This window comes from Mauremys reevesii, linkage group 5 (assembly GCF_016161935.1).
Source record: "Mauremys reevesii isolate NIE-2019 linkage group 5, ASM1616193v1, whole genome shotgun sequence".
In the NCBI taxonomy this organism is placed as follows: domain Eukaryota; kingdom Metazoa; phylum Chordata; order Testudines; family Geoemydidae; genus Mauremys; species Mauremys reevesii.
Window position 1 is genome coordinate 79,650,441 of NC_052627.1, and position 15,370 is coordinate 79,665,810.

General features: G+C 46.4%; 1 protein-coding gene across 17 annotated transcripts in view; it reads right to left on the bottom strand.

Moving 5' to 3' along the window:
- The window catches only part of LOC120406995 (EF-hand calcium-binding domain-containing protein 6-like), a 109,864-nt gene extending 96,386 nt beyond the window's left edge, over nt 1-13,478 (bottom strand). For 2 of the 17 annotated variants that reach the window (XM_039542274.1, XM_039542265.1), the window contains exons 1-2: nt 13,392-13,478; nt 13,163-13,250 (exon numbers count right to left, since the gene is read on the bottom strand). In XM_039542274.1, the coding sequence (XP_039398208.1) occupies nt 13,163-13,240 (78 nt within the window). In that variant the 5' untranslated portion in view covers nt 13,241-13,250; nt 13,392-13,478. Of the gene's footprint in view, nt 1-6,481; nt 6,526-6,815; nt 7,260-11,440; nt 11,524-12,273; nt 12,349-12,500; nt 12,692-12,777; nt 13,034-13,162; nt 13,251-13,391 lie in introns of those variants that run through there. The other 15 variants (XM_039542275.1, XM_039542273.1, XM_039542272.1 and 12 more) reach the window with 14 other exon arrangements.
- Nucleotides 13,479-15,370: the final 1,892 nt, after the last annotated feature.

Below are 15,370 nucleotides of genomic sequence, written 5' to 3' on the forward strand. Positions count from 1 at the left end.
CAAGCCATTTGCTCAGATTATTGGTTCAGCCAAAAGGGAATGTCAAAAGAATAACGTGTATAACCAACAACAAAACGACACAAATGTACATAACTGTGAAAGACAATACTAAGATATTTGGAAACAGGCCTTTCCCATGCTTTTAGATCCTTACTTTATGCTAAGCCTGTCAAGATTTGGTCACTTTGGGGATCATACTTGACTCAAGGCATTGGTCAATATGCTGCATTTAGAATATTGAAATGTCAAAGGCACAATTTTGCACATGTATACCCTGATTTGCATGCACTGAGAGTATGACTTCACTTATGTGCTATTGTAGGCTGATTTAACTGAATGTTACCCTCCCTTTCAGCCTATACCACCCACTGAAGTCAATGGGAGGCCAGAATTTGGACTGTGGAGATTAGAAAAAGCCCGACACATATTTATTATGTTATCTTTTGGCTTTCTCTTGCCTTTGCAAGATTGTGCCTAGAGAGTGTGTGTGTGTGTGTATTCTCATGTGTTTTTAGGTAAAACTGTAAATTAGTCAAAAAGAGATGTATGTAGATACAATAAGAAATGTGAAAAATCTTCAGAAATAAACTTTAAATATTTCTAAGTCAATATCTTATTACTTGGGGCTCAAACTCAAGAACACACAGACATATTCCCTGTTCTTTGCTGTGAAAGGCCATGCTGGCATTTCTATGACCATCTGAAGTCATCTTTTTCCCCCCTCTCCAATCAAACTGAAATCAATCACAAATTATTATCGATATTTGTAAGTAAGTTATACACCTGCACCTTTTTTTAAGGCACCAGGTGGGACCATATACAGCCACAGACAATCAGCAAGATTTTTCAAATGGGTGCCTAAAGTTGGACTGCTACATATACAGCACTTTTAAGTCAGGCCATTTTTCAGGTGCCTAAATATGGATTCAGGAGTCTACCTTCTTCAAAAACAAGTGCCTAATCTTGACTAACATGATTAGAAATAAAAAAAAGGAATACATGTTCCACATTTTAAATCTCTAGTAATAACCAGTGTAATGTTTTCTAGACAATGCATTATGTTGGACCATTTGGGCATGATTGCTGCATTCACTGTACAAGAACTTGCATAGTATTTGGTCACTTTTGTTTTGCAACCAATTTTAAACAACTGTAATATTTACCCTTAACATAATAACCTCTAATAACCAATGTATGGCAAAATCCTCTTTACCTTACTCACACAGGGCTCAACTGTGCCACTCTTATGGTGACTAGAACCTTACTACATGAATAGTCCCACTGAAATCAATGGGACTGTGTATGTAGTAAGGCATCATTCAGTTTGAGTAGGCATTGTACAACTGAGCCAACAATCATTACTGTACACATATCTTACTGACTTCAAATGAGACTCCTTGTGAAGTAAGGTACTTCTCAGTGCAAGAGTAAGAATGGCAGAATCTAACCTTCTGTGAGGAAGGTGAACATTACTTACAAAATATGGAACAAATAGAAGGAACATGAATTACATGTATTTTCCAGAAACAATTACTATTTGTGTATTTAAGTTTGTCAGATTCCTTGTTTCATTCATATACTGCACTTATACATAGTTCATGGGGCCAGTATTCTATTAACTCAATTTTCAAACATTCTAAATTTAGGATACTCTTCTGCATTTGGGCACTGAAATTAACACTTAAGTATATGGCTACCTAGGGTATATTTGCATGCCAGGGATCTGAAATTAATCAGTCCATTTTAGACAGACAAGTTTAAAAACTGGGTCATGATAGTCAATGAATCACACAATAAATAAATGTCATTATATATCATAAGACTGTACTAATGTAAGTGTCTGCTGAATACCTAAATATTAAATACAATCTATTTGGAGACATAATTTAAAGTATTACTTTTTATTGATTGCAAAGTAGAATTCTTACTTGGCTTTGTAATTGGCAGGAGCTCATCAAACATTACTTTGAGAAAATGGTCTTACAATTTCATTTGTTTAGTTTTTACTTTAGAAAAAAAATGTATATAATAAAATGAAACAGTAATGTTTTATTATATGCATTTATGATGTCTATCCAAGCAGTTTTAATTCTGGTTTCAAAAGAGATATTTCTAATACGCTATAGGACTTCTCGGCTCTATGAGCTAAGGTGTGAAAAAATTATCTAGTATTCTTGGCCACCATCACTTCTTTATTTAAATAAGTGGGAATGCTCTAGTTTGCCCATTTAGGAACAAATGTTGCAAGGGTCTCTAATGTGCACATACAAACATTTATACATGTAAATTGTGTGACTAGCTGATTTATGCACACAACTGCAGTTTTACACATGCACGTGGGTATGTACAAGCAGAGTTCGCAGATGGAGTTTTAAAAGCCCATTTGAAAATGTGGCTCTCAGTCAGCCTTTCGAATATGGTTGACATTAACACACAACTCAGGAATGACTCAGGATTGACATCACCACCAAATCCTCGGGACAGAACTTCAGTCTTATTTTGTACAGTTAAAGTGTACATCATCGTACTATATAAATGTGCAATTAAAGTGTGGAAAGAGGTCACTATGGTAGGTTCTTGCACCACTTCCACTCCACGGTGAGGCTGCACAGGAAGTTATAGGCACATTGGCTATACAAGGAAGCCTCTGCAACTCCTGTCTACTACAAGAGAACCCCAGTTGTCTAGCGTGTAGAAGCATTTTCAGGGTAGGCCAGAGAGGGGTCACAGGATCCATGACTATATGGAGGCCCGGATTACAGACAGACAGCTACTGTTACAATAACCCTTACCAGCTGGAGTCATGGTCTTGAAGGAGCAGCAGTTTGCCCACAGGTTAGGAGGGGCAATCTCCAACCCCTACTTCCCCTCCTGTTCTTCAAACTGTGCCCCAACAAAGCCCATTTGTTTGGGCTGGAGATAGGGGCACATTTAACAGAACACCAGTAAACACATTTCTTTTTCTATTTGAGTTATAAAAAGAATAGATAAAAGCCAAGTGTTCATCACTTACAAAACACCACTTCCAAACATTCTCTCTAGGTTGGCACTTTATAATCCAGCTAGGAATAAAACAAAATGACCCCTTTCCATCAATAATTGGCCAAAGGTTAGCTTTTTTGTGTTGCTAACTGTGCATCATGTAAGGCAGGGGTGGGCAAACTACGGCTTGTGGGCTGGATCCGGCCACCCCCGTGGCACTGCAGGCCCTGCACTGCTCCCGAAAGCGGCCAGCACCATGTATCTGCGGCCCCTGGTGGAGGGGAGCAGAGAGATGCGCATGCTGCCCTCGCCTGCAGGCACCGCCCCCACAGCTCCCACTGGCCGGGTACTCGCAGGCGAGGACAGCGCACAGAGCCCTCTGCCCCCCATTCCCCAGAGGCCGTAGGGATGTGGTGCCGGCCGCTTCCGGGAGCGGCGCGGGGCCAGGGCAGGGAGAGAACCTGTCTTAGCCCTGCTGCGCAGCACTGCCACCCCGGAGCCACTCCAGGTAAGAGGCGCCAGGCTGGAGCCCGCACCCTGGAGCCCTCCTGCACCCCAACCCCCTGCCCTGAGCCCCCTGCCACACCCTGCACCCCAACCCCCTGCCCTGAGCCCCCTTCCACACCCCTCCCTGCACGCCTACCATGAGCCCCCTCCTGCACCCCGCACCTCTCCTGCACCCCAACCCCCTGCCACACTCCTCCTGCATCCCAACCGCCTGCCCTGAGCCCCAACTTCACCCTGCACCCCATCTGCACCCCAATCCCCTGCTTTGAGCCCCCTCATACACCCTGCACTCCTCCTCTGCCCCAACCCCTTGCCCTGAGCTCCTTCCTGCACCCCACACCCCCTCCCACACCCCCTGCCTCAGCCCTACATTCATGGCCATGCATGCAATTTCACTTACGGCTGCCCAGGGGGGGCAAGTAGGGCAATTTGCCCCGGGCCTCGCCCGGGCCCCCGGAAAAAACCTCTCGCGGGGCCCGGGCCCCCGGAAAAAACCTCTCGCGGGGCCCGGGCCCCCGGAAAAAACCTCTCGCGGGGCCCGGGCCCCCGGAAAAAACCTCTCGCGGGGCCCGGGCCCCCGGAGTTTCATCCACTCCGGGTCTGCGGCAGCAATTCGGTGGCAGGGGGTCCTTCTGCTCCGGGACCCACCACCTAAGTGCCAGGTATTTGGTGGCAATTCGGCGGCGGGGGCCCCCCACCGCGGGTCTTTGGGGCACTTCAGCGGCAGGTCCCAGAGCGGAAGGACCCACCACCGCCAAATTACCGCCAGAGCGGGGACTCACCGCCGCCAAAGACCCCAGGCCCCCTGAATCCTCTGGGTGGCCCTGATTTCACCACCCAGATGTAGCCCTTGGGCCAAAAAGTTTGCCAACCCCGATGTAAGGAAAGGATAGTCAAAACAAATGATGCCTTGGATACATCATAAACCTTAAACACTTTAAACCAAAAATAAATACTAAGGGCTAGTCTACACTTACCAGCTGGGTCGACGCGGTGAGTTCGACTTCTTGGAGTTCGAACTATCGCGTCTAATCTGGACGCGATAGTTCGAACTCCAGAAGCGCCGCGGTCGACTCCGGTACTCCACCACTGCAAAAGGCGGTGGCGGAGTCGATCTTGGAGCCACGGACTTTGATTCCGCGGCGTCTGGACAGGTGAGTAGTTCGAACTAGGGTACTTCGAATTCAGCTACGCTATTCACGTAGCTGAACTTGCGTACCCTAGTTCGACCCCCGCCCTTAGTGTAGACCTGCCCTCAGTTTACACTTGCTGCAGACCACAGATGCATATCATGGGCCAAGTTCTGCTCTTAATTACACTCCCAATGTAACTCCAGTAAATCAACTGAATTATCTGGATTTACACCACTGTAACCTGAATCAGAACTTAAAATCTGTGACTGTTTAAGAAAATTCACCATTTCATAGAACAAGTTTTCACTTAGTCACCTAAAAGCAAACCCTGATGTGGTATGGCCAGGGCCAGATTAAGGCAGGGGCTTTAGGGGCTGCAGCCAAGGGCCCCGGCTCAAGGCAGGTCCCACAAAAATAAATCACAGGCAGCAATCTCCAACTCTGGGGAGCCACTAAAAGTCACGCGGCTCAGCGGGGCACTCAGGAAGACTGCCTGCATGCCATGGCTCCACGCCGCTCCTGGAAGCAGGCGGCTGCTAGCATGTCTCTGCAGCCCCTGGCGGGGTGGGAGAGGCAGCTCCGCACACTTCTCCCGCCCCCAGCACCCACTGACCAGGAACCAGCTAATGGGAGCTACAGGGGGTGACGCTTGCAGGCGCAGGCAGTGCATGGAGACATGCTAGCAGTGAGCTCCTTCCAGGAGAAGCATGGGGCCAGAGCATGCAAGCAGCCTGCCTGAGCCCTGCTGTTCCACCAGCCGGGAGCTACCTATGGTAAGCACCTCCTGGCCAGAGCCTACACCTCGCACCTCCTCCTCCACCCCAACCCCCTGTCCCAGATCAGAATCCCCATCCTGCACCCAAACTCCCTCCCAGACCCCCAACCCCCTCCTGCACCCTAATCCCCTGCACCAAACTCCCTCCCAGGAAAAAGAGTTGTATGCAGGGGCCCCACAAAATCTAATAGCCCCAGGCCCACAGGAGAGTTCATCTGGGTCTGGGTCTGGCATACATACTAGCATCTGAAAGCTAAAATTTTGGATAGTTGAGGACATAAATAGTCTTAATGCTATAGATCAGGGGTCAGCAACCTTTCAGAAGTGGTGTGTCAAGTCTTCATTTATTCACTCTAATTTAAGGTTTTGCATGCTGGTAATACATTTTAATGTTTTTAGAAGGTCTCTTTCTATAAGTCTATAATATATAACTAAACTATTGTATGTAAAGTAAATAAGGTTTTAAAAATGTTTAAGAAGCTTCATTTAAAATTAAATTAAAATGCAGAGCCCCCCGGACCGGTGGCCAGGACCTGGGCAGTGTGAGTGCCACTGAAAATCAGCTCTCGTGCTGCCTTTGGTACACATGCCATAGGTTGCCTACCCCTGCTATAGATATAGTATTGCTGCACTCAAAAAAAAAAATCCTCTAGTCCAATATACAACAACTTTCCTAACAAAGACCTAACCAGAACACTATTTGGAAATAAAAATGCAATTAAAATGCACTTAAATTGTAATTAAAAACATTTCCATTCAAATTCAAACAAACTCACTCAGCTGAGGACTTCTGATACATAAACAGGGGAACAGAAAGGATGGTGAGCTGGTAAATATTTTGCTTACGGATGGGAACTATCCCTCCAACATAGGGGCAGTTAATTCATATGTCTCTCTCTCACACACACACTTACTCAATTATATCTTCCCTTATAGCTGCTGTGCGTATTGCAAAAAAGAACTAGATAAGAGGATAGATCCATCAGTGGTTATTAGCCAGGGATGGTCTCAGGGAGGGTGTCCCTAGTCTCTGTTTGCCAGAAGCTGGGAATGGGTGACAGGGGATGGAGCACTTCATGATTACCTGTTCTGTTCATTTCCCTCCAGGGCACCTGGCACTGGCCACTGTTGGAAGATACTGGGAAAGATGGACCTTTGGTCTGACCCAGTCTGACCTTTCTTATATTCTTAGCGAATCCCCATATCTATCACATACACCTGATGCTTATGTTGCCTCCCTCTCAGCGGCCCCTTCTGTCCCATCCCCACGCCCCCCAGGCAGGCTGCATCCTCCGCCAGCAGAGATGCATGTTACGTGTGCTCTCCTCACGCTGCAGCGCTGCCAGCCCGGGGGCTCCTCGCTCGCCCCCTCCCCAGGTCATTCTACCCCGCGCGGGCCCCTCCCTGCCAGCACTTACCGAACAGCGGGAGCTTGGGCTGGCCCGGGGACGCGCGGGCGGAGGTCTCCTGCGGCTGCTGTGCGGCCAGGAGGGAGCGAGCCCCGCGGAAGGGGGGCAGCGGCTCCGGCGGCTGCTGCGGCGGGGCCCGGGTGCCGCCGCTGCCCCCTGCAGGCTGCGGTCCGCAAGGCGCGTACCCGCGCAGAGCCAGGCGCCCCGGGTCGCCGAGCCGGGAGAGCGGGTGCTGGATCACAGGCGGCAGCCGGGGCGAAGCGGTGCTGGGAGCCGGCTGCGGGCGGCTGCAGGGCACCTCGCCGCGGGCAGCCATCCTGGCCGAAAGGAGGCAAGAGAAGGCCGATCCGGCGCCAGGGGTTAACGCCCCAAGCCAGACCACCAGGGGCTGTACCTCGCTGGGTGCGGCGAGGGGAGCCTAACGTGCCCGCCCCTCCCGCTCTTTTAAAAGGCTGCGGGGGGGAAGTTTCCAGCCTCCCGTACCTGGGCCCCGTGCTGAGAGCCCGGGGTGCTGCTGAGCCGAAGCAGCCCTGCCAGTGCCCCGTGCTCGCCCTGGCCTTTCCCCCAGCAGCCCCAGACTGTTTGGAGCTGCTGGTGTTTCTCTTCTGGAACAAGGGGAGGTTGCTACAGGCAACAGAAAACGCCTGGATCCCTTTTCAACAACATTTCTGCCAGAGTGAGAGCCAGACGCACCCCTGGGAGGTCCGGCTGCATTCCCAGCCCCGCCACAGAAGCCATGGGAGGCAGGGAACCCCCCGCCTCCGCAGCTTAAACACTGGACTCTACTCCCTACACAGCTACCGGAGAAGCGTTACCACCAAGAAACGGATTCTTGCATGCTGCACGGAGCATGGACTTGTGAGCATATGTAGGGCTCCCCTTTGTAACAGGCAGCCAGTCCCTTGGCACATGTACGGAAATTAAAATAAAATATAGACTTGAGCCACAGATATCCACCGGACTCCCATCCCCAGGATGCAGCTGTCTACAAATCCGGGACTAAAGCCTGAGTAAATAGATCTACTTTACACTGCATCCTGAAGGTCAATAAACTTTGACTCTCTCCGGCCAACAAGGAGACAAAGCTGAGGCACTTCAGCTGGGAGTGTCCAGCTCCCATACCTTCAAACCCAGGGACTGGAAAAATGCCCTAGCTGTCAGCTATTGGAGGAAAAGGGGCTGTCTATTAGATGGACAGGACAAACCATAGGGCTTTACAGAGATGAATATCAGGTCAACATCTTTAAATGCACACAGAAGTGAACGGAAAGTCAATGCAGATCTTATAGACCTGGTATAATGTGTTCCATAGCCAACACCATCAAGTAAATAAGCAGCCATCTGCATTTTGCACCAGCTGCAGCTTCTAAGTGATCTTCAAGGATAAACTTATGTAAAGCATATTACAGTAATCCATTCCTGAGGTGACAAAGGCATGGATAATTTATGAGGTGGACATCAGAAAACCAGGGTCATAATCATCTTCATAGATGCCTGGGGAAAGACCCTCTGATCATATGTGGGGATTCAGAATCAAAATTAATGATGTACACTAAGGGAATATGAAATTAAAAATGATGGCCTAGATCCACAGAGGGATTTAGCCTGCACACCTAATTTTTAGACACTTTGAAAGTCACTGGAATCCAAAAACCCTGAATTAAGCACCTAATATCCCTATACAATGCATGGGTGCCTGAGAATGGGATCCATAAAAAACAGCATGCTAGTGGGTAGCCAATTAAATTAGCCAATGGGAGATGCCAACTAGATGAGTGTATCCCTAAACCCACCCCTCATACCGAGTTAGGCACCCAAGTCTGGCTTGCAGGGAGGTGCTAGCCTATCATCCTCTAGCTCTCCACACCTCGGATCCCCTCTCCTGAACTCAGGTGTTTTTGCAAGAAATAGCAGAGAAGGTGGTACCTCCCTTATGACTTTTAGCCCAGTGGTTGGCTCATTCACCCAGGATGTGGGAGACCCAGGTTCAATTCCCCTACCTAAATTGAAGAAATTATTTTAAGAAGAGTCTCCCACTCTCAGGAGCATGTGCAAACCACTGGGCTATGGGATATTCTGGTCTGAGTATCTTTCAGTCTCTCCAGCTGAAGCTGTTCAATTGTGCATAAAAACTTAAATAGTCACTGAGCCAGAGGGAGAGAGTGGACATGATTCCACACTGGTGGTTAGTCCCTCTAATTTATTTAATCCAAAGTGGAACAGTTTCAACAGGAGAGATTGAGGGAGACCCACATTGGAATATCTCATAGAGAAAAAGGAGTTGAAAAGGGATCTCCCTATCTGGTAGAGAGGGGACTTGGACTCAGATTTCCAGCATAGTGGTGAGTGCTCTAACCAGGGGGTTAAAAGTGATAGGAGAGACAATGTCTCCTGATGCTGGATTTGAATGGGCCTAAGTCTGGTAGCTGTGCTCTGAGGACCCCTACTTGATAAGTGTCCCCCGACCTATTGTCCCCAATCTTCACCTGGTTTGAGAATACCGCTGGGATTAGGTATGAGCTAGGCATCTGGACACCTACAGCAAGACATAAATTTAGACCACTAAGGGACATTTATAGAGATAATTTAGGCAGCGAGTGAGTTTAGGTGAGTACAGGGGCAGGCAGCAGATGCACACTGGTATTGTGGATCACAGTAACATCTAAATCTGGGATTTAAGTGCCTAAATCTTGGATTTAGGCACCTAAATCCCCTTGTGGATTTGGGCTTCTGGCCCCAGTCCTGCAGTGAGAATTGCATATGGGTCTCTGTGTCTGAAAATGTCAGCTGGTAATCTCCGACTGTCTGAATGATTCAAGGATATCCAAAATATTTGGATAATCAGAGTTTCAGATTAAACAAAATGTGACTAATTGGGGTATGAGGAAGGTTGACCTGTATGTGGTAATTGCTTTTTGTTATGACTGTATAAACTGTGGGGCTTATTTAACTTTTCGTGCTCATACAAGGTACTGAATTGACAGCACTGAATGATTATTTGTTACTTTTCTTAAAGCAAACTCAATAGTTTTCAAAGATTTCCTAAGATGAAATGTAAAGATCAAACTACATACATGTACCAGTCTGGAGGTTTAAAAGTGTATCAGGGCACATCTTTTTCATAATACAAACAACAAAAGGATTGTGTCTTGTCTTTTAGATTGTAAACTCTGGGGGCACCGACTGTTGTTTAGTATGTGTTTGTATAGCACTTAGCACCCTGGGGTCCAAGCCAGTTGTGGACTTTAGGGCTACCACAGTATAAATGTTAAATAAGCCATAATAATTAACAATTGATTCAATTAAAGTGAATGGGAGCAAGTTTAGAATTGATAAAAAGAAATACATAATGCACACTTAGCCTGTGGATCTAATTGCCACAAAATATTATTTGGATAAACCAAAAATCACATCACATCAGCTGAGGATCTGAAGCAGAGTACTGGGACCATGCCCCAAACTGAAGAGAGAACAGGAGAGGCTGGTCTATTGTATCAGCTAAAAGGAGTCTGAAATTCTTCTCACCTCTTTACCCCCTAGGCTGGGGGAATCCCCCACCCTAGACTTCCCTCCTCCTCTGGCCAGCTGAAAGAATGGGGAAAAATCATGGACTGTAACTTGGCCACCAAGCCCCCAGGGCATTCAGGAAGTCCTTCCCAAGATTCTGGGAGGCTGTTGAGCTGTGGCCTTCCCACTAGGCCTGTTGGGCCCACATAAAGCCTGTTACAACAACTCATGTGCATAAAGTTTTACACACAAATACACATACATACATACACACACATATACACATACATACATACACACACACACAGCTACCTCTATATAACGCCAACCGATGTAACACAAATTCGGATATAACACAGTAAAGCAGTGCTCTGGGGGGGTGAGGGGGGACGCGGGGGGCTGTGCACTCCGGTGGATCAAAGCAAGTTCAATATAACACGGTTTCACTTATAATGTGGTAAGATTTGTTGGCTCCCAAGGACACTGTTATATCAAGGTAGGAGGCGTATACAAGTGTTGGCAAGACCAGGGTCTCTGATGAGAAAAAAGATTCCAGAGTTACAATAAAGATTTTTAAGATGTTGGAAGAGATATAAACTCTAGGCTGAAGCTTTCCCTGTGGGCAGATTATTTCATAATTACTCTTTTCAGGGTTTTTGTTGGTTTTACACCTTCTGAAGCATATGATGGGGGACAGCGTCAGAGATAGAATACTAGAATAAATGGACCAATGGCTTGATCTATTATGTCAGTCCCTAGGTTCCCATGTTGAGGAAACTGCAGTAAAATTTTGAAAGTGGAAATTGTACATTAACAACTACATAAAAATCCTATTGCCCTGCAATCTAGAGTGGCTCACAACTGAGTGCTAATCTCATGTCAGACTCTCAGAAAACAGGGCAGACACCCCAAACCCGTGGTATATTCTATAAATAGATTTCACCAAGCCAGTAACAATTGTGTACTCCTGGATCACTATACTAGTCTTACCATGGAGTCACAAACAGTCCCCTTAGGTACTCCAGCCCATTCTGCCACCCAGACAAAGGGGATTTAGCGATAATAGTCACAAACCAAAAATCACACCAAAGCAGGTTACTCTCAATCCCAAAGGATGAGTCACTTACCACAGATCAATTGGTACTTTGGGTCTCATGCCAAAGACAATGCTGACAGCCAATTCTATAGTAAATTAACTATAGGTTTATATCTAAGAGAAAGGAATGAGAGTTATTGAGAAGATAAAGCAGGTAAAATATAACAACAAGTGAGTCAAAGTTCGTAAGTCCAAAATGATAGAAGTTGATCTAATACACTGCTCGGTTTCCCCAAAAGTATTTTCAGGGAACCCAGATGTGTCTAGGGATATCCACTTTGCATTTGGTATTTTCTCTAAGAATCCAAAAAGTCAGAGATAAGGATTATTCCTTTGAATCAGTATTTATAGTTTCTGCTCGCAGAAGGCAATCTAAACCATGTCTTCACACCCATGGGCCAATGAATTTCCATTGTCGAACATAATGGCCCTTGCTTTTAAGTTAGCACTTTTACACAGTAAAAATCATGGAAGACGGGTGAGATTCCAGAGGACTGGAAAAGAACAAATATAATTCCAATCTATAAAAAGGGAAATAAGACAACCCAAGAAATTACAGACCAGTCATCTTAACTTCAGTACCCAAAAAGATAATGGAGCAAATAATTAAGCAATCAATTGTTCACAGTCAAGCTGGAAGGGCATATCAAGTGTGATCCCGCAGGGATCAGCTTTGGGTCCAGTTCTGTTCAATATCTTCATCAATGATTTCAATAATGGCAGAGAGAGTACAATTATACAGTTTGCAGATGATACAAAGTTGGGAGGGATTGCAAGTGCTTTGGCAGGTTGAATTAAAATTCAAAGTGATCTGGAAATTAATAATTAAGTTTTTTATTCTACAAATAAAAGCACACAACTCACATTTTCATGTCAGTAGTTTTAACCTTCTAATGTGATGAATGTACACTCTCTCCCCCACCACAGCAGCCCACAAGCTGGGGCTGGGAAGGAGAACCATCTCTCCTAGGCAGCCACAGCCCTAGAGCTGGGGAAAGTCATCTCTTTCTCTGGCCACTGCAGCCCTGCACACCCCAAATTCCCTCTCCCTTCACCCCACTGCCCCCTTTCCCCTAAGCCCACCACCTCACCTTATATGTGCATCTTGTCCAGGCAGCTAATTAATGGAGGCACGCCTGCACGGCTCTATTAATTAAATGGGTGGCCCTTCATTCGCTTGTGTGTGTCCACCCAGGTGTGCACTTTAGAGGGCACTATCTGTAGACCTAGAGCTCACAGACCACTGGTGGTCTATGGACAACAGTTTGAGAACCTCTTGCCTAGAGTGAGGCAGTGATGTGCATGTTCATAGGCAGAAACAGAGGGAGTTTTTACAGTGAAAAGCAGCAGGTGAGCTTAGGTACTTACAGAGTTAGGTAGTAGCTAAGCAGGGGTTTGTTGATCTGCAGTTTAGGCACCTAGGTAGCTTTCTGGATCTAGGCCATTAAACTGCCTACAAAAAGTCAGCAGGATCTCAGCTCTTACTGTTAAGTTCCAAAACATTCTTAGTTTAATTCCACAGCTCAGCAAGTTCTTGGGTGTTAAAAGGGAGGTTAATGATGACTGAGGTACCAGAGAAAGAAAAAATGAAGGTTAAAAGACCAGCATTGAAAACCAATAGTGGTTGCCTAAAGTTTTCCTTCACCAGCTGTGCAGAAACTAATTAACTCCACCTGTGGAGTATCACTATGCTTTCTAGTTACACAATTATCTGACATAGCACACGTGTGGGCTTCTGTGCTCAGGTACTCACAACTGTGTCTCTCTGCTCTGTATCAGGGCTTTTACTTGTGGTGGCTGATAGTCTTTGATAGGAGTCTATTCTTCCCATTGTCCAGTAACTGGGGAAAAAATTCAAGTCAGTTCAGTTGGGGGCCCATGCTGGGTGGGATGCAAGATGCTTCCAAAGAAGTGGTTCTGTTTGGAGTCAGAGGTCTAACAAATATCTTAGAACTTATAATTGTGAGAAGAGCTATCTTTACCTTCTGAGTGTGTTGCTGTATGTTCTTCAACCCTTGACAGTATTAACACCTCAGGATTTCAGCCAGCCACCTGAAGGGAATAGGAAGGGATTTCCCCCCAGGTATTCTGGGTTTTTCTTTTAATCTCCTTTGTCTGAAGCAGCTGGAGATGAGACATTGGGCAGGGTGGGTCTGGGCTCTGAGCTGGCACTGAACATTCTGTCTCAGGTGCTTGGGGTTTAACTGATCACCATACATGGGGTCAGGAAGGACTTTTTCCCCAGGTCAGAGTGGCAGTGACCTTGGAGTTTTCCCACCTTCCTCTGCAGTTGTGAGGGCAGGTCAATTGCCAGGATTATCTGGGTATATGTCACTTAATCATTTCCCTGCTATTGCTGGGGCCTTGATGTACCTCGGTTCCTTCTATTCTCTGCCTGTGGCTAGTGTGGTTTCCTGTGGGCTGTAATATTTCAGTCTAATTCCAGTTTTGAGTTTAGTATACTGGCAGGTGGTGTGGTTGGTGGCCTGTGATATGCAGGAGGTCAGACTAGATGATCTGGTGGTCCCTTCTGACCTTAAACTCTTATTACCTTGGCTAGGGAAACATTCTTAAAGTAGCTGGGGTTAGAGGGAGGGGGATCAGCCACAGGGGCTCACTAATCCAGTTTAGTGTTTCATTGAGGAGAGGAATTTGATTTGCATTAAGAGAATATCACTATGTAGGGAAGGTCAGTCTTTTAGCTGCCAAGTTAAGGTGAAATTCAGTCCTATGAATTATTATTATTTGTATTGCATGAGCATCTGCAAATCCCAACTAAAACTCATATGCCATTGCACTGGTACTCTACAAGCCCTGCAGTGCTTATCACAATCTAAGGCCCCCATTCTGAAAACACACCTGCTTAACTTTACAAGAACAAGTAGTCCCATTGATTTCAGTGTGTAAGCCTTTTCAGTTCAGAGTCTAAATAGACAAGTCACACAAGGGATGGGCAAAAGCATTATCCACATTTTATGGATGTAAAAGAGGGGACAGTGAGGCACAGAGAAATTAGTTAAGAATCAGGTACTGAGTGCACAAATTGTTCTGCTGTTTCACATTTGGTTTGGGTCATGCACTTGAATTTCCCAGGGCACATGCTCCTTAGAGCCCCCCTCACTCTTCCCTTCCACGTAAGTGACCTTACTTAGCCCACTCGGCCAGTTATGTTCCTGTCTCATGCAGGGTCATCTGTCCTTAAGGGTACAGTGAGGACACTAGCAGGAAAAGTTTTCTCTTCTCTTCAGGAAATCTAAGATCAGGGATAACATGTTAGCATTTGAGACTCAAACTTTTAGGACTTTAAGCAATGTGTTAAGTCTTAAGACACTTTTTGTCCTCCAAGTAAAAGGCTCTAATCCAAATTCTGCAACTCATGTCTCAGCAAGCCATTGAGGGTTACTATTATATTTATATCAGTTTCTTTACCCTATCTTACAAAATATCCATAGAACCCAATTAACTAGGCTGCACTGTTGGTGTGCATGAGTAGGTACCATGTCTCTGTACATCAGATGCACTGTGTATGTGTGTCTCAATACAGACAATAACAGCCGTTAAAATACATGTGCTGGTTTATGATAAGCTTTTATCGGACTCCCAAATTTCCCTTGATCTGGCCGTTATTCTCCGTGGGCAGCACTGGATGTGAACGCAAATGGTTAACACCCTCCGAAGTATTTTTGCAGCCTCCCCAGTCCCATCTTGCGTCTCTGCGGTGCTATTAATACAGCAGGCACATGCTCTGACATAGCTTTCTCCAGCAGGGAGCAGATAACTTTAATTTGCCCTTTAAACGTCCCTAGCACGGGGCAGCCGCCCCGCCCCGGCGGCCTCTCTAGGACAGCATGGCGGCTTTGCCCCTGTGCCCTCTGATGACTGGGGGGTTCCTAGCCAATGTGTGTGCCCCGGGGGGACCCTCCTCTTATCGCGAGAAGCAGAGGGGATATAAGTGGGAGAG